Genomic DNA, 18,501 nt, shown 5'->3' with positions numbered 1-18,501 from the left:
GCAAAGAATTGCATCTTAAAAAGACTTAGACCATATAATTTCTAGTTTCACTTTTTTTTTTTTTTTTTAAATGTTTCTTGGATTATAGTAATTCTTGCACTTATCTAATGAGAGCCTGGTGAAAGTAGTTTTCTGGATTACAGAAACACTTTTTTTTGTCTTTGTGACAAATGTGAGTGATAACATTAAAATAAATCCTGACTCTCTACCCTTGCATGCACATGCCATATCATAATGATAATCTTTTTTTATAGCCTGTCTGTATAGCTGGGATTTACCTTATATTTAGGTTTCTTTGCCTTGAGTCAAGAGAATGAGAGATGTGATGATATAACCTCTTGGAGATAACTGACAGCCTGTAATCCTGCAGAACAGTGGTGCCAGTCTACATTAGAGACACTACTGCCTTGAACCCAAGACAGGATTTGCAAAACCCAGCTCCAGTGGGTTTCAAAAAAATGCCAACAAACAGAACAAAACCACCCATCTTATTTTGTGAGTCAAGGAATTGTTAGTTTGTGAAAACAAAATCTGATTTCCTATTTGAGGCTTTCTCATTTAAGGACAAGCTGCACAAAGTGTCTTAACATTCTTCCCCATGCTTTATCTGTCTGCATGAGTACTTTTACATTCACACCTAATGTCACTAATAACCCACAATACAGACATAATCAGATGCTGGCATGTAATATCAAGAAGCTAAGTGTTAGATAATCATGTCACACTCCATTACATGATAGCATTACACAAAATCAGAAACTTCACCGTACATCATCCTCAAAATTAATGGGCATTAAAAAAATTTCTAGTGTTCTTCTGAAGCAAAATTTTCAATGATATGGACTACACCTCCTTTCATAAATTAATGTCTTTATTATTTTAAAGCAGCACAATTTTTAGTACAAGTGGATTGCATTTTTTCTATGTGAAATTGAGAGAATTAATCCTCAGATTAGATGGAGAAGCCTACTTGGAGTGGGGTAAAGAAAGCAGGCATTTATTGGTAGGCTGTAAGGAAAAGCAGTTTTGTCAAAGAGCATATTCACAGGAGAGTAACAGTTCAGTCCTTGCTTTAAGTGACTGCTAGTTCACATTGTAATGTTTTATGTTTGAGTATAAGAACCAGTTCTTATTCATCAGTACATGAGCAACTTCTACATTTAAAAAATGGGGGTCTTGTTGAGTTCCCAGAGGAGATTTTGCAGTGCAGATTCTCAGAGTAGCAGCTATTTTTACTATAAAATAAGCAAAAATCACAGTACTGTATGATAGCACACAAAGAAATTCCGTGTCCTTGGTTTGATTAGGTATCATTCAAAATCTTTGGTACAAGCTGGTTATGTGCTTTCCTTGCAGGAGTTCTACAACTTATAAAAGAGATTGCAGAAAAAGCACACTCACTTCAGGAACTGCAGTATAAAGTGTTTCATTCTGCACATATCAACATTGCAGTATTCCTGATATCAATTCTAAAATAATACCCTGCAAAGACTTTTTTCATTATTTTTACAGAAATTATCCCAGGGTTCATTTCATTATTTGATGGAAATATTATATTTTTATTCTGCAACCAATCACCATGTGACATTTTTATCATTCATTACCCTGATATGCAAACTGGATTGTTTCTCTTTTAGACTGAAATAGCAAAAGGTAATTACTCAAGCAAGTACCGTGGTTCCTCTAGAACTCTGCAACATCATTCTGGTGATGTAAAGACCTGATTAAACACAATCAATAAAAATGCAATAGTTGCCTGGCAACAGGAATCATTATAAAGACTAGCATTTTGTTGTGCACACTGCTATCCCAAGAGCTGACTCTTATCTCATCTTGATTTATACTGGCTCAGAGTACATTATCTGGAGAGTGTTCTGGAGAAGTACCATCACTAACAAACAAAATGCTGGTGCTAGTGCAGTGAGAAACACTGCTTTATGAAGTGGCTCATGTGGGTATAAATATGCTTATGTGCTTGACCGGAGATGGAATGGTCTTTGTCAGTGTACCACTGTGTGAAAGAGAAATACAGAGAGTGTTAGTTGTAGCTACATCTAAATGAGATAAATCAAACATGACAGACATAAAAACCTGTGCAGCCATTTAAAATGATCCTAGCATGAGACTTTCAGCGTGGAGGCAATGACATAATGGGGTAGGAAGCTGTTATGACACTTTAGCCCTTTATTTGCATGTGGGACCTGCTCTGTTTTTATGCTGAAGGTGTAAAAACAACACGTGGCTTGTCCACATGGAGGGCAGATTCACCTGTTCAGTTATGAGGGGTGCCTGACCTCTCCCTCTCTATGGCCTTGAGTTTGGCTGAAGGAAAATCATGCACTTGGCCCCCTTCTATACATCATCCTTTTCAGTAATGCTCCACAAGGGCTGAGAGAATGTAGGAAAGGAAGAGCTTGCACCTTAGTCTGAGAACTTCTATGCACAACATAAGAAAGATTTAGTGTGTTCTATGCACAACATAGAAAGATTAGGCAAATAACTCCTTGTCTTAAAAGTTCAATAAACACCAGATGTGACGGACAGGGTATCTGGGACTTTGCTGAAGCAAAACCCCTATCCTTTGCTGAACCTATTCTTTTATCCTATCTGTAAGATAGGATAAAATTCATTGCACTTGGGTATATGCAAAGGTTGGGACTGGCTGTTTGTCTGAGAACACAAAAAATTTAAGAAAATGAAAGATTTGGTAAAAAGGGTTGAATGTGAGATGGCATTGCTTTACAGTTTTTCCTGTGCAGAAATAAAATACATGCTTTACGCTCACATTTCAGTTACTGAACATGAAATGCAACTATATGAACTTTCATTTAAGAAGGCAATGAATTACCTTACCACAGGGAACTTAATGTTATTATTCTCATTTGTATAATAATAAACAAAACAGAACCATACCATTGCCTGAAAATCCACTTCAGCATCAACAAGAGCTTTGGAAATCTGTGCTGATTGCTGAAAGTGAACATTATCTGAAAAGTGGAAGAGGAAAAAGGTAAACAAAAACTGCTTCTGTAATACTCTGGGGGAAAATCAAAGCAATGAACACACTAGACTCCCCAGCACTGCTGACTGAAACACAGATTAGTTGTAAAAAGCAGTATTATTTTATTGACGCAAATGTAACAGCCTTGCCCCTTCATGCTTTTGTTTTGTCAGTAGTAGAATTGCAAACCTGTCTGTAATACTAAAATGTCTAATTAACTGCAACTCACCATCTGCTGTTCCATGAATAAGGAGATATTCAACTTCCTTGAATTTTTCAGCTCTGGCCATTACTGTTGAATTCTGAAATTAAAGAAAAAAAAAAAAGAAAAAAGGTGCTACTTATTAGGATGTGACTTGCTACCAACTGACTTTGATTTGTGTTGACACCGTCTGGGGTCCTTCAGCTAAAACCAAGCACAGCCCTGCTTACCCCCCTCTGAACTGCCACAGGACACGGTGACACATCCAGGGGCTGGGTGCTCTCACTCCACACCCACCTGCAGTTGTTACCAAGGTTATGGCTGCAAAGGAAAGGGCAGCTGCAGAGGGGAAGAGCTCTGGAGTGAGGTACACGTTCAGTGCATGGCCAGCATGTTGGTAGCCTGCAGCACACCGAGTGCCATAGGTTTCCTGTGTGACTGCAGACAAGTTAAAAAAAAAAAAAAAAAAAAAAAAAAAAAAAAAAAAAAAAAAAAAAAAAAAAAAAAAAAAAGTTGCCATGGCAACAGTGCACCCTGTGAGAGCAAGGAGTAGATCTTGCAGAGGCTACACACGTTATCTTCCTCACTACAAGGTTCACCTGCAGGTAAGGCAACAGAGTTAATACTGTCTCAGTCTCCAATAAAATTGGGTAACAAGAAGTTTAGAAAAATGTGCTCTCCAAATACAAAGAGAAATGCCTGAACAAAAATCACTAGACTAAATCTTTAAATAGAAGTCAAGCTACATTTTGGGAATGGAAACACAATACAGTGATGAAAAGATGAAATAATGAGCAGCTACGATTTATTGAGAAATTTAAAACATAGTAACAGTATATTCCCTAGAACATTCTAGCCCACCTGACTTGCTACTGTGACTAAAGAATGAAGACAAGTAAGGTTTGCAGATAAGATTTTTAATTTGGGCGAGGAAAAGGAATAGGATGGTGCTCTGCTATGAGCAGAGATAGAAGAGGAAAAACAGGGACAAGACATTTTAGGCTTGATAAGACAAGAAAGGCAAGAAAAAAAAACCCCTAAAAATTATGAACAGAAGAATTTAGTGATTTGCTTTTTATCTTCCCCATTTTGTGCTAAGGCTGTATCCTTACACAAGGATTTGCATTTAGTATCCCCAAAAAGTCAAATACATTATACTGCCAAAACACAGAAGTGTTCTAATTTCCTTATGTCTCTTTTACACTCATGAGTCTTTAATGCAAGTACAAATATTAAGTTCCTTCCATACATGAAATGAGTTTTGTATGTATTCAATGAAATCTAAAAGCCAAGTTTGGCAGAAAGGGCAAAAAACCCCCACCCTCCAGTCTTTAATACTGCAGTTGCACTCTTTCAATAGTCAAAGGCTAGAGAGCACCAAAAATCTAGTATATGGAAATCCACCAACAGTAGAAATGTGACACTTTCCATTTAGATGATTTGGTATCATGGAGTAAGAACATTTAGCTGTGAGTGCCAAAATATGAAAAGAGCACTTTGATGCACTGAGGAGCACTGGTAAACCAAGAACAAATGAGAAAGAAATGGCCCAGTGAGATTAAAGACAAAAAACCCCAACAACAATAAAATAACCCCCAAACCAACCAGTATCCTTTGAGTAAATAATTTTCCACATGTGCAGAGGGAAACTTGATAGATCACCTTGCTACGCTTTCTTCCAGAAAACCAATGCTGTTTTAAGTAAGCCTTCTGTGAGTGGAAGCTGATTTAAGCTACACTTCTGAGAACTTGACTTGGAAAAAGCAGTTTTAGAAAGAGAATGTCACTATTTTACCTCTGCAGACATTAAATAAAATCAAGTAATTTGTAAAACTACTTCAGAAAGAAGAAGCATATGAGATACTTTCTTTGCGTTTTATCACTGGTGATACTTCACTTGCTGTACTCACACTCAACATGAAGAGTCTCTTCCCTAAAACATGCTGTGAGGACACAGTACCTTTGTGTCCTTAAAGAAGCTTGCAAGACAAGGAGCACTCTCAAGTTAGGCACAGTTAGTTGACAAAGCAACAGCAGCTGAACAAACCTTAAGTGGACAGCAAAAAAATGCAACTTTATTTACCACTTCTATTTTATAGTTCTACTGCTGGGACAAAGGCTCTGAAAAGGTAATGTGCACAAGCACTGAGAATTAGGCCCTGCTGAGTGTAACTGGCTTTTCTAAAGATCACACAGCAGTCAACATTTTATCAGCACTCCATAAACAAGTTAAGGTTTGGCTGAAACTGAAGGTCTCTCTCCCTTTAGCATATTCTCAGATAATAGAACAAATGTCAAATCAGTACAAGATGGCATATTTACAAAATTGTACCCTGTTTTGCATAACCTAATGATGCAGCAGTTCTTAAGGACTGAACATTTCAAATCTGCTAGAAAAAGATTGCCAAATCTATGACTGTTTCAAACACTTGCCAAAAGCATATCAAATTCAGAGTGAACTGCAAAATAATGTTCTCACAAGTTGAACAGTCTCTTCAGTATGCTTTACATGGCTACTGCGTCTGACCTCCAGAGCTCTGCCCTGATTCAGTCTCAAGTCTTTTGCATCAGGGATGTTTCTTTCGGGCCACCAGATTCTCTGCCACTCAGCCCAGGATTATAGTAGAGCACCACCCATGCTTGCTCCTCTCTTCTAAAAGTGCTAATTTTTAGTAGTTTACAACTACCTTAAAAGACACTGAACATACCTAATTAGCCCACTTAGGAGTGTGAGTGCTCCCTCAGTCTTGACTCCTGACAAACAAAATATTTGGCATCTCAGACTCTCTGCCTTCAATAAATGTAATGCCACAGTAATACAAAGGTAGGTTGCACCTCTCTTACCACAACTAATTTCTTGAGTCTATATATTCAGTCATTACTAGTAGTCTACATGTTAGGAATGTGCCTGGCCGTGCTCATCTTCTCTAAGCAGCTGTGTACACCATCTCATTTCTTTTAAAGCAGGGTGCATACTACATTTTATGCAACTTTCCACTTTTCATGCCAGCTTTACAGCAGTGCAGCAGGATAGAGAATATATGATGCAGCACACAAGCCTGACAGCACAGAGTTAGCAGTGCAGGCTTTAACAGCTTCAGCTGTATGTATTAGCTTTCAGTATAGATTCTGCATTCATTTCAAAAAACATTCAGTTCAGCAAACAGCTCTCATCAGTGTCAAGGGGCCAGGAGGCTGGCTATTGGGACTGGGATGTAGAACAAAGGGGCTGTAAGCCAGGAACATTCTGGGCTGAAGTCAGTAAGGGTCTTCAGCAATAACAAAATCCCAAAATGCTTTCATGGAGGCTACATGAAAAACAACAAACTCACTTCTCAAGCTACCCCACCCTCCAGGTTAAAAGTGAAGTCCAAGTACTATATTATTTAGAGCTTTGAACAATAAATGAGGATTTAAGTTGCATTTTCCTTTCTCTAGGAGCAGCAGCGAAGTGTGACAATCTGATCTAGGCAATTACTCCTCCTCCATCTAGCCACCATTCTCCCCAATTAGTCCTCTGAGTAACACATTTGAAACCTTTAGCTCTTTGGTACTGGCAGTTTCAACGTGGCCATTGCCAGCAATGGATGCCATGCCAAGAAAATCCGACTCCTGGCTTGAAAGGATTAAACAGTCCTCTGTTGCCATCTGTGCCGTGAAGCTGGTGAGTGACTTTGTGCACCCAGAGCGTTAACGTTCGTTCTGCACAGCGACAGTAACTTGTATTTACACTGCTACCTCGCAGACCTCCTACTCTTCCCACTGCCTTAAAGAAACACATTTGGAAAAAGGCAGGCAGGAGGCTGCAGGCTGCTGGTCAGTGCCTGCTGGGCCCAGTAGCTCAGTGGTTACAAGAGGGAGACACAGACACAGTACCAAGTTGCCCAGCAGTCACTACCATTGTCCCCAGCCTTGACCAGAATGTCTTATACAGCAGTTGACAACACTAGAGTACTGTAAATATATGTCAAACCATATGTTTCAGTACATATATGTATGTATCTATATGTTTTATCATACTTTTAAATCAATGCAACAACTCCCATCCTTTTTTCCTCCCATGACATTTTTTAATGCACACAAGCAGTGCTAAACTGTCTTCTACCCTGCTTACCAACCCAAACACAGAGAATGCTCTATCTCCTCCAACATCAGTGTTTGGTTCTAACATCACCATGGCTGGACTCTTCTGTAAAACATTCCAATAACCAGGCCACAAAGTATCCCTCAGATTCCTCACAGTTCTCCCATAGCCACTGTATTTTCACTGAGGCCTGGAGTTTAATAAAACCTAACAGAAAGTTTGGCTGCTCTGCCCTATGCTACCTGTGACTTCGAAAAGCCCTTGAGGCATTAAAACTTATCTGGCACATGGAAGAACTAGTCAAACCATTGATTAATCATGCTATTACAAGGATGAACAATCTACATACAATTTGTTGTCAGCAGGACACTTGGGAATTCCCTCACTTCTGTGCAAACACTGGTCACATTAGAACAAACTTTGGACACTCTGTGTTTGTGGAGATCAGGCCAACATTTCAGTCCTGACACTGCTGGCTCTCAGTTGATCTGCAAATTTGATATGATAACAGTACAGAGAGACTTGCCTACCTATCAAAGTGTTCTAGTATTGAGGATGTTTTGGTTTCCCCAGAAAAAGCTTCCACATTCCTAAAGCAGGGAAGTTCACACAACACCCATTAAAAAAAAAAAAAATTACATTTCAGAAAGAATGGGAGTACATTTGTTTTTGTGAAAAATGTTTAAGATAAAGCATACTTAGCTCACAAACATAAAAATTTTAGAACAGATTTGTTTCTTGGTGGTTAAAATAAAAGTTTTCACAGTTGTTTTGCAGTCAGCAAAGTAGTCAAATGGAACTAAATGTCAAAAAAAGCAACCCAAAATACCAACACACCAAACAAACATCAGAAACCCCACACCATTCACCAAGAAGGAGCTGCCTTGTGCAAATGCAGACATCTGAGACTACAGCCTTTAACAGCACAATGCAACAGTTCTAGCAGGAAAGAAGAAACAAACTTACTTCTTCCCATAGGGGAAGAACTTGACTGTTTAAAGAACAATACAGCAGTTTAGAAATGAAACAACACACACAAAAAATGAAATAAAGTGATTTCTTTCTTACATTATAGTTCTCCAGATTATCATTTGCTGTAGGAAGGCCCATGTATCGCTCTGTGTATATTGAATCTGAAATTAAAATATCCCAAAATTAGAATCTGCTACTTAATTTTCAGTCTGTCTACCATCTATTTTACCCATCGATAAGAGCAGTAACAATGCATACTGGAAATCAGGTTTTCCACAATGAAGGGTGTAGGTAACCATCGTTATTCAGAATATTTAATCTTCTTGTTGCCATGGACACCTGAATGTTGAATATTAATATAGTACTTTGTGTCAGTGTTTCCTTATTGTTATTCTTTCAGTAATCCTAAAAAAATGACTGAAAATGTTGCAGTAAATAACTAGCATCTGAAAAAAAAAATTATTTATCTAAATATTTACTACAAAAAATCTATACTATGAAAATATAGTAGTATATTAGGATTCATCTTGGCTGATTAAAAAATAATTGATTTTCCACGTATTTTTTTTCCCATTTTACCATTTGCAGATTTGCTGCTTTGTTTTAAGCCATACGAATTAATGCTCTGCTGCCATATTCTTGACTACTCATCAGAGTTGTTGCACTGGAGGTTTTTTTATGCTGAATATGTATGCCTCCATAATCTTTCATTTAACTAGCTAAAAGTAGAATTCTAGAAATCTTGATAATTTAAAAAATATTTCCTCTCATACTGTAATATTCATGTCCAAAATATTATGAATATGTTGCTATGTCCCCAACAGACTATTGCTACTGCCTGGCAATATGATCTGATCTGCTGAATTAGCTATTATACAGCCTCTGTGCTAGTTGCAGAATGATAAATTATGCCTTATTTAGCAGAGGTTTGCCAGGGAAAGCTTTCCCTTGAATGTTTTTGGACAAATCAAAATGAGAAAAATGTTAAAATATGTTCATATTGTACCAGCACCTATTTATAAGTTTACATTATTTTTTAATCTGGGAGGAGGGCCCCAATAACTGTATTTTAGCCTTATGCAACTACTTGAAACCTTATGCGCTAAAGGCTTGAAGCATGTAAAGACTTGTCCACTTGATCAGGTTTTTCTCACATCAAGCTATTCTCAAGATGAATTTTACATGCTAAAAAACTCTGACCAACCAACCTAAGGCAATTCAAATCCCATTCTGATACTTTGAGAGAGTAAATTACAGTGCAAGTTCAAAGTTAACTGTCACAGTTCATTCTTGTAAGTGAAGTTTCATTTTGAAGACACAAAAGTTTAATTGCGATGGATTTCTGGCACACAATGCTGGTTTCAAAGCAAACACAGACACATTACAGCAGTACTATCAATATTACAATGGTCTTCATTAATGGTTACATAGATTACTGGAAGTTTGTCCATGAGTTCATAAGAAACAGACCAAGTGGCATTTACATGGCATCCAGTGGATAATCAAAAGTTCTGGGCTACGAATCCCCGCTTTGCAGCGTGTGCACTAGAAGACATATGGGAATCCTTGTAACAAGGAAGCCCTCACATACCATAATATTGCCAGCGTGACACGGGGGCAACCGCTATTCCACACTTGAACACGCCGCTTCCAGAGCCAAGCACCATGGAGGTCACATATCCCCCATAAGACTGAGAAGAAAACATTGCTGTTATTTTAGTCGGAAGGGAAAGGATGGGGCCCATCTGCTACACAGCTCATCAGGCATTTATAGGCTCAGCGTTTTTCATATTAATGAACTCCATTCTGAATTTGGGTCAGATCTCAGCCAGCCTGCTCAGTCGGGGAAACAGGCACCAAACAGCGCATGGCAGCTGTGGCGCTGATGAATGAGAACTCGATGGGGAAAAAGGGTGCAAACGCTGCTGAACTGTGACTCAGCTGGGGATGACTGTGTTTGGGAGCACTGTAGGCAGCAGCAAAAGACAGGAAACAAGACACTGCTGAACCACTGTGTCCCTTCCTGTGCTGGGGGAGTGGGTGGAAACAGAGCTCTGGCCCACAGTGCATCTGATGAGTAGTTGCAACAGGGCATCCAAAAATTTACAGCTCCCTTGGAGCAGGCCTATGGTAGCTCGCCCCCTAACTCTCCCCCAAAGTGTCAGGAGCAAGACTGTAACTGGAGAGTGAAGGATCTGCTGAGTCTGTGGGAGGAACTGTGCAACAACACACTCCTTGCTACGCACATAAAATTTACTCACAGTCTAGCCTGATACACAGATGAGTAAATATCTGACACACTTGAGCATCCAGGCAGCAAGATACCTAAACACTGTCACCAACCGCCCAAATGACTGCCCTCACAAGAGTTTGAATGGGTTATTTAGGAAAATGTGCCCACCCACATTCAAAAACAAGAGCTATTTTTGGATCTCATTCCTGTCTTAAAAACAGATTACAGGCAAAGGGAATTGCATCTTATTTCAAAGTCCTTAAATGTTTGGTCCAAATACAGTTCCTAGGTCCTTCCAATGAGATTAGCACAGTAACGCATGCACTTAGTAATTAAACACTGTATAAATGCCTAACCTGGCCACAGTAAACGTATTACTGCTGAATCTATGGCAAACAAAATCCATGTACATAGTGACAGGCTGACAAATGAGAGGCTATCTAAAAATTCAAGAGATAAAGAAAATCTGTTTGCCCACAGGTTCAGTGTTCAGGACACATAATTCCAGCATAGCTCCAAAGAGGAATGCTCTTGTACTATTCATCCTGATGGTCATAAGGACTTAAGATGGGATTGCATGAAATCATCAATTTCTGCAGAAAGAATTCTCCTTTCACTGGAATTAACACCATTAAATGTGACTTCGTATAACAGAGATGTTTACCTCCAGAAAAAAAGCTACTAAAGATACCGTATTGCCATCAGCCAAGTTATTCATTGGTGCCTGTCACCTGCAGTGCCCAAATTTCAGTTAACAATTTAATTCAGCACTGGAATCATTAACACTATGTACACACTTAGCTTTGCTGCTGAAAGGGTATGTATATGCTATTAAACTATTAAATATTTCCATCTACTGTGCCAGGTTTTAAAGATGCATCAAGTTAGAGAAATCTGGCCTCTGGTTGCAAATACCATGATAACCATCCCACACAGCTGGCTCAAGTGTAATCTCACATCTTTTTTAAAATCAGTCATCCAACTGAAGAAATACTGTTGAATACATGCTTGGACTTTTTTTTCTTTTCAGTCTAGGTTCATACTGTACACAGGAACTTAGTAGCATCTATTTAAATTTGTTTTAATCACTCTAGCAGTCCTAATTTCTCTTACAAAGGCTCCTGAATGATTGCAAAAGGTGATGATGACCTTCATCAATTCAAGTACTGGATTGTGCTATGACTCCAGAGGTGCTTCACATGAAGCATTACAGGATCTCACACACATGGCAGCACAACAAATAGTTGTTAAAATTAAATAATATTCCTGCCAAAATTATTTCAGTACTTACCCAACCCCAAATAGCTATTCTGTTCTCATCAACATAGCTCATTTCAGAAAATTTTCTGAAAGCAAACAGAATAATTAAACAGACTTTAATTAATTAATAATTAAACTCAATAGACTGCAAGTATCTGCAATTCTACAGATGTGCCCATTTACTATCAAGTCTGCCTCTTTCTATTGTACAAATAAGCATTTCTCACTTCATCACAGCGACTGCATATGAAAACATAGGATAATTCAGGCACATGTGTCTTTAGGAAAATTAGAAAAACATCTGTGCATACAACACTTGGAAATCCCTCAACCCACATTCACTGACATTTGTATTGTATTAGGTTAGATATCACTACCTGCCTTGTCTTTTTTTTAAAGATGCATAAAAATCAAATTGCTGCAGTAAGGAATAGACCAACACATGTAAATACAGTCATCATAAAAAAAAATAAATCAAAAAAATCAAGAAAATGGTGAAATTCTAATTGTTTAAACATCCTTAACATTTTAAAATCCCACATAAAAACCCTGTAAGATCATTTCATTGCATTTCTGAGATATCCATACTGGGATTGTTTTAGTGAGGTTCTAAACGTATAAACCAAGTGACAAACATGAACTATCATTTAAAAGCTGATTATTTATCATAATTCTGTGACAACAGAATTAAACTTGCAAAAAGCTTGAAGTAGAACTTCCATCTCCAAGTCCCTTGGTAACATGTTCTTCGAATAATATGACAAATAAAATAAAATCATCTATAAAATCATCTCCACAAAATCAGAGATATGGTTAATACCAATTAACTCTCCTCTCTTCTTAAGCATAAAGTGTTGGTTGGCCTATAAATGACACACTTCAGTGCACAAAATGAGCCAGAAGATAGGTTTTTTTGCCAATATTTTCGAGATGATGTTTTGAAACCTTCACCTTTTTTTCCCCCTGCACAATAAGCATGTAAAAGAAGGAGCAGGTGTTGACCTTTCCCTCTAGCTCACCTGGCTGCTGCTATCTGATCATCCACTTCAAATGTCCCCAGCCTTCTGTTTATTGCGTGCATGATTTCATCCCCCTGGTAGCCGCTGCCCCTGCCGTCGAAGCTGGCCACGATGACCCGCTCCGTGCTCGCCAGGTAAGTCGCCCAGTTGATCCGGAAGGCCTGGTCCACTTTCTGACTACAGGGTCCTGCATACCTAGGGGAAAAAATGGCACATAGTTCAGGCATTTACTCTCCACAAATTCTCACACTGAGCATTTGAAACATAATTATTGCTGACAATTCCGGCCTCTAAAACTTTCAAATTAAACTGAGGAAACAAGAAAAGGATCACTGACTGACTCCAAGGTGCCACTAAAGCAATATGCTTTTTTAAAAATTCAGCGTTTAATCAAAAAAGAAGACTGGATTTTTTTTTTTTTTAATTTTACTCTTTCTGCTCTAATAAGAAACCTTCATTATTTTGACTTTAAGCAGCTTATCAGAAATCCAAGCCAAGTTTTCTTTTGTTTTGGCATATCTAGTCACCTGAGTTTCAAAGTGATGTTCTCTAACTATTTCTGTTCCATTCACCCATGATTTTTTGGTTTAAGTCTGAAATCAATAAATAGCCTTCAAATGGAAAAATAAAAAATACCATTTTCTGCATTTTCAGTGCCTCATCAGTCTGAACTATTTCTTATGCAGGCTGAGAAAAAGGAAGCAAAAATATAATTTTAACTTTTTCCTTTAAAGTCTTTCAGAAGCACTTGATCACTATGAAATCATACTCTGAGTGTCTTGATGGTAAAATTCTGTCCAGTGCACTTCTCTAGCCACTGTATAACAGAGTAAAAAATAGAAGAATGTCTCCTATGGCTCTATAGCCCACTTTTATCAGTTTAAAAGCACAGAAAAAACTATTGGAAATTTAATTCAAGCTATGGTTCCCTATACTTCCAAAGTAATTTCTGATATTAAAATCACTGTGAACCAGAGGGGATCCTGACAAAGGCCCAGGTAAGTCAATAAAAAGAGTACCATAAACAAAACAAGTTTTAAGAAGCCAAGAGCGATGGCTGCTCATTAAAATCCTCAACAGGCACATCAAAAAGTGCTACCAAATTGCATTATATAAAGATGCATCTAACAACCAACAGCTGGTTTCCTTATACAGTCACCTTTATCTAAAAAAGGAGTAACTTAACATTTTTATATTAATGCATAGCTAGAATTCAGTAATTCAGATTTAGAAGAAAACATACCAGGATGAACAGAAGTGTCTGAGGAAGAACAGACCAATCAGCACATGTTCATGGGCTTGTATTTATGAAAAAAACCCACAGCAAATGCAATCCTGACCACAGGATGACGTTTGTTAACACTGACTGACAGTCAAATATCACAGAAAAAAATGCAATGTCACACACATTACTTCAGATACAAGGCTTATTCAAGATTTCATTCTGGAATGTGATTTCATCAAAGATTATTCCTAAGTAGCACCATGAGCAGAGGAGGAGGCAAGCTACCACGAACATCCTGGCTGTTAAATCCCATAGGATGTATCTGCCTCAGTGCCACTGCCAGAGTATGTGCTCATTAAAGCATTACATCATCTCAGGGTACAGGAATCCACCATGAACTGGGTTAAACCCCTATTTTTCATTCCATCTTAAAACTGCTTCAAGAAGTAATTAGAAAACATGCCAGTTTTTTGTTTCCTTATTAAGAACATTTGAAGTAGATGAAAGTGATTATTAACACAACACTGCCATGTGATTGAAAACTTACACTTCAAGGAGCAGAGGGTACTTCTTTGATGAATCAAGATGGGGAGGCAGAATCATTTGATACCACAGATCTAAAATTAAAAAGAGTTTGACTTAGGTCAGCTCTCCAGTGAAATTATTTGACATGCATTACAATTCATACAAGAGCCCATTTGAGCCACCCCCTAAAAATTAAAGAGCAGTTTCATTTGAACTCTCCTAATATATACATGTAGAAGTTCCTAGCTAATCTGGTCCTTTTTAAAAAATGTTTTACAGTTAAATTAGCAGAAAGTAATAAAATCTGGGGACTCAACATGCCATCTCATGACATTATTCTAAGCTTATATGTGAAACTTGTTATGTCTCTACAGTGGTAAATCTAACACAAGCTCAAAAATAAAATTTCTCTCCCAGCAGAAGAAAGAAATTCTATATTATTTTGAACCTGCCAGATAGACTTTGCTTGACAGTTTGCAAAGCATCCCAGAAACATGTCCAAGTATCTATTATTTTTAAGCAATATTGATTCTAGTTCCATTCATGTTATTTGTCCTACCCAAGCTGGCTGTGAGCTGAACATTTTAAAGGCACATTCTGTAAGTTTTGCAAACTGAATGGCTCAGTTGTTCCCTCATGAATTTTAAGAGAAATGATGCTGTAACTCTGAGGGACTGCACTGCAGTAATAGAGTGCAAGTCTTACAGAAATTTGCCCAGATATAAATATGCAAGGCATCAGAACACTGAAACATAATCTAAATTGAACATATTAAAATACTACTTTTAACTTTTGCATACTCTATAGTCACAGGGATGGATTTCTTCTCTAATAACCTACATGGACTAGCGAGCAGACCTGAAACCTTAAGTATGACTACATAAATGGATTTGCTTCTCCTATTTTTGATATTAAAAATACATTCCCCTTACCCAAAAGCTTTTACCCTGAAGACATGAAGTAGTAAGAACAAAGAGGAATAAAACAATATGAATATACAACTGATAGCATGAAGAACATCTTTAAATCTCCATCTTGCCTGGAAGATTTCATCTTTAGCCCTAGTAAAAATGTGACAGAAATAAAAGACAGAAAACACAAAGATAAAGAGAATTATTATATAAATAAGGTAACAGTGAAAGAAAGGAGGCATCAAAAAGAGCAGTTAGCAATGACTAACCTAACTCAATACAGTTTTAAAAATGGAATTCCATTAAGAATATCTGCTCATTTTATCAGGAGGAGGGTTGGCATGAAGAGAAAAGCTAGTAGCAAAGGCTGGAGCAGGAACAGTTTAGACAGGTACCAGGCCTCCCACTGCTGGGCTCTCTGATGTTGCTCAGCCTAAGAGCACACCAAGAACATTTCTCTACCCAAATTCTGAGGGGCACCACTCACAATGCATGAACAGTTCATTTTCTAGCATTTTGTTCTGGTCTGTATTGAAGTTTATGCAGTCTTGGAGTGTGACTCTGCTTTCAAGAATGACTATTCAATCCAAATCTATTCAGTCTATTAATCCCACACACAAAATCAAAGGTGATAGTATTGAAATGTTGCACCTGTAAATCAGAAAGACCTACTTGAATTTATAATGTAATTTAAATTCAACAGTGTTAAAGAGCTTTGAGTTTGTGCCCCAACCTAATTTTTCTTATTTATTTAATGCATTGTTAGAGATCTCTGGTTTCCAGTTTATTATAAAGGAATAAGGAGCTAAGCCACTGCATTGTGAAAACGTGAAGTTATCACACTATGGAAAAAGTACATTTTAGATAAGAACATTTTGGGATTTCAGAAAATAACCGAGAATATTTGGAAATGTCCAAATAAAAAAAAATCATCTTGCCTCTAAGTTCTGAGTAACTGCAAGAATTCCCACTAGATCCATCTGTCCTGTCATGCTCCTCAGCAAAAGACTTTGAATCACTTGGTGAAAAGGAGGGGGTCAGAGGGGAAAGGTAAAAGACATTTTTGAACTTACTGTATCCACCTATATTAAGGACGCCAAATTTTTTTGAAGGCATCTGAATATCTTTCAACGAATTTTCCAGCTCAGTGTTATTTTCCAAGTATCTGAGGACTAAATAACAGAGTAAGATTCAAAGACTAAACACATTTTTTTCAAATACACTGCTCTTTAATTATAAACCACTTAAAATATTAAACCTGAGATGATGGCAACTTACATAACAGTTTTAGTTTACTGCAGTTTTTGTTTTTCCTCTCAGATTTAATGTTCACAATATAGTTTTCCTTCAGTTCTTTTTTCCCTGTTTTTCATCTAAATACTATTTCAGAAAAACGAAACAATTATTCGGTAAATAAGTCATACACTACTTACTGTTTTCTAACCAGTGTAAGATAATGTCAAATAAACTCTGAATAAACACATGTCAAGTTATATAATTCATCCTTCTGGGAATTATTGGAAATTAAATTTACCCTTTATAACTGAAATTTTAATTATTACACTATGCAATGAGAACAAAATTAGAATAAATTTACAGTGCAAATTTTCTGGCTCGACATAAATTAAGGACAATCCCATACCTTGATCATCAGTGCTACTGTGCATAGTAGATACAGGCAGGCCAGGACCTGTTAACAGGGCACAAAACCTTGATGTTTGAATGCTGGCTTGAAACACAACCCTCGTAAGGTAATTGGAAACTGGTAAATCATACAAGCTGAGAACTTGTCCCCCTCCAGTCTGCTCAAGCTAAATTTTAGGTTAGTAGAGCCCAAATTCAAGCCACAGGATCCCACAAAATGCTCAGATTGTCTCAGAGATGCACCATGTGACTGTGAGGTACTGAAGAATGGAATTTCCACTCTTTAGCAAAGCCTATGCCTTGGCAGTGGGCAATGGTTTGGCCATCAGGAAGCCTTGTCACAAGGACCACAGCAGTTGTCTTCAACCATTTTTACAATCTGACAGAAAATTCCCTGTCTGCTGTCTGTCCTTTTAGCCCATGAATTAAAGAAGATATTGGCATACTAAAACCAGCATACGTTTATATTTAAAGTAATTTTGGAGATGATTTTATTTTTCCCACCCTTTGATTAATTTAACCCTTGTACTATCTAGCAGGAGCACGTACTGGTCAGAGACAGACTGCAGTCCCACTACTTACCTTATCGTTACATTACTTGGATTTTTTCCTTGACCAGCACTATCTTAATTTTATTCTCATATAAAAAACACTGCTCTTTACCCAGTCTGTTGCCTGTCACACTTTCAGAGCCTCCAAATTCCTTCTGCAGGCAGAGCTTCCCATGCATCTCTCGAGGAGATGCACAGTGGACAGGAGTGTTTTGCAGTTCTTTCAGGTCCACTGACAGATAGAACTAACAAGTTTTATCCTAGTAATTTTTGTCAAGGTACTTTTGAGCCTAGGAGGCAGTATGTTTTTCCACTGCCAATACATTTATCCAATGTTATCAACACATATCATTGTTACACAGTACATATCAAGATCCTGACGAAGTGAACTTCTCCACCCAAGTAATCAGTGAGTCATGTTTATGTCAATTAATTCAGGATATACTCACCGAGACAATTCAGCTGATAATACTGTGTGTCTTTGCTGAAGGACACAGAATAATACTGGCATCTTTCTTGATCCAGATTACAGCTAACACATTTAGTAAATTTTGGACTGCTTTCCAAGAGCACTCTGCAAAGTAAATGAGCTTCGTCTCAGAGATAATTTTTTTTTAAGCTATGCTAAACCAGTATATGCTTTTTAAAAAAGATGGCCGAATGAAAAAGGTTAAAATTTGGAAGTGATAGGAACTGATTCAAAAACTAGAGAAAACAGACTTTCAACTTCTGAGTTCAATTAATATTGAAATTATAGTAATAGGAAAAAAGCATGAGGGTTATTTTTAGGGATTTTTTGCTTGAGGATTGGTTGATTCTCCTCACAATTTCCCTTTATTAACTGAATTTATAAAAAATATTTCATTTATTATTT

The 18,501-nt window shown here is 37.5% G+C and overlaps 1 protein-coding gene across 3 annotated transcripts in view; it reads right to left on the bottom strand.

The window, feature by feature from the left end:
• Positions 1 to 18,501, bottom strand: part of DPP4 (dipeptidyl peptidase 4) — an 82,417-nt gene that overhangs the window by 41,331 nt on the left and 22,585 nt on the right. For 2 of the 3 annotated variants that reach the window (XM_083865643.1, XM_083865642.1), the window contains exons 16-25: positions 18,077 to 18,201; positions 17,075 to 17,122; positions 16,506 to 16,604; positions 14,544 to 14,613; positions 12,772 to 12,966; positions 11,784 to 11,838; positions 9,851 to 9,950; positions 8,356 to 8,420; positions 3,231 to 3,303; positions 2,914 to 2,987 (exon numbers count right to left, since the gene is read on the bottom strand). In XM_083865643.1, coding sequence (XP_083721769.1) covers positions 2,914 to 2,987; positions 3,231 to 3,303; positions 8,356 to 8,420; positions 9,851 to 9,950; positions 11,784 to 11,838; positions 12,772 to 12,966; positions 14,544 to 14,613; positions 16,506 to 16,604; positions 17,075 to 17,122; positions 18,077 to 18,201 — 904 coding nt within the window. Of the gene's footprint in view, positions 1 to 853; positions 2,012 to 2,913; positions 2,988 to 3,230; positions 3,304 to 8,355; positions 8,421 to 9,850; positions 9,951 to 11,783; positions 11,839 to 12,771; positions 12,967 to 14,543; positions 14,614 to 16,505; positions 16,605 to 17,074; positions 17,123 to 18,076; positions 18,202 to 18,501 lie in introns of those variants that run through there. The other variant, XM_083865641.1, reaches the window with a different exon arrangement.

The sequence above is a fragment of the Zosterops lateralis genome (genome assembly GCF_965231275.1).
Source record: "Zosterops lateralis genome assembly, chromosome: 7".
In the NCBI taxonomy this organism is placed as follows: domain Eukaryota; kingdom Metazoa; phylum Chordata; class Aves; order Passeriformes; family Zosteropidae; genus Zosterops; species Zosterops lateralis.
Note: the sequence above shows the minus strand (reverse complement) of the source record. Positions and strands in the feature narration are given on the sequence as shown.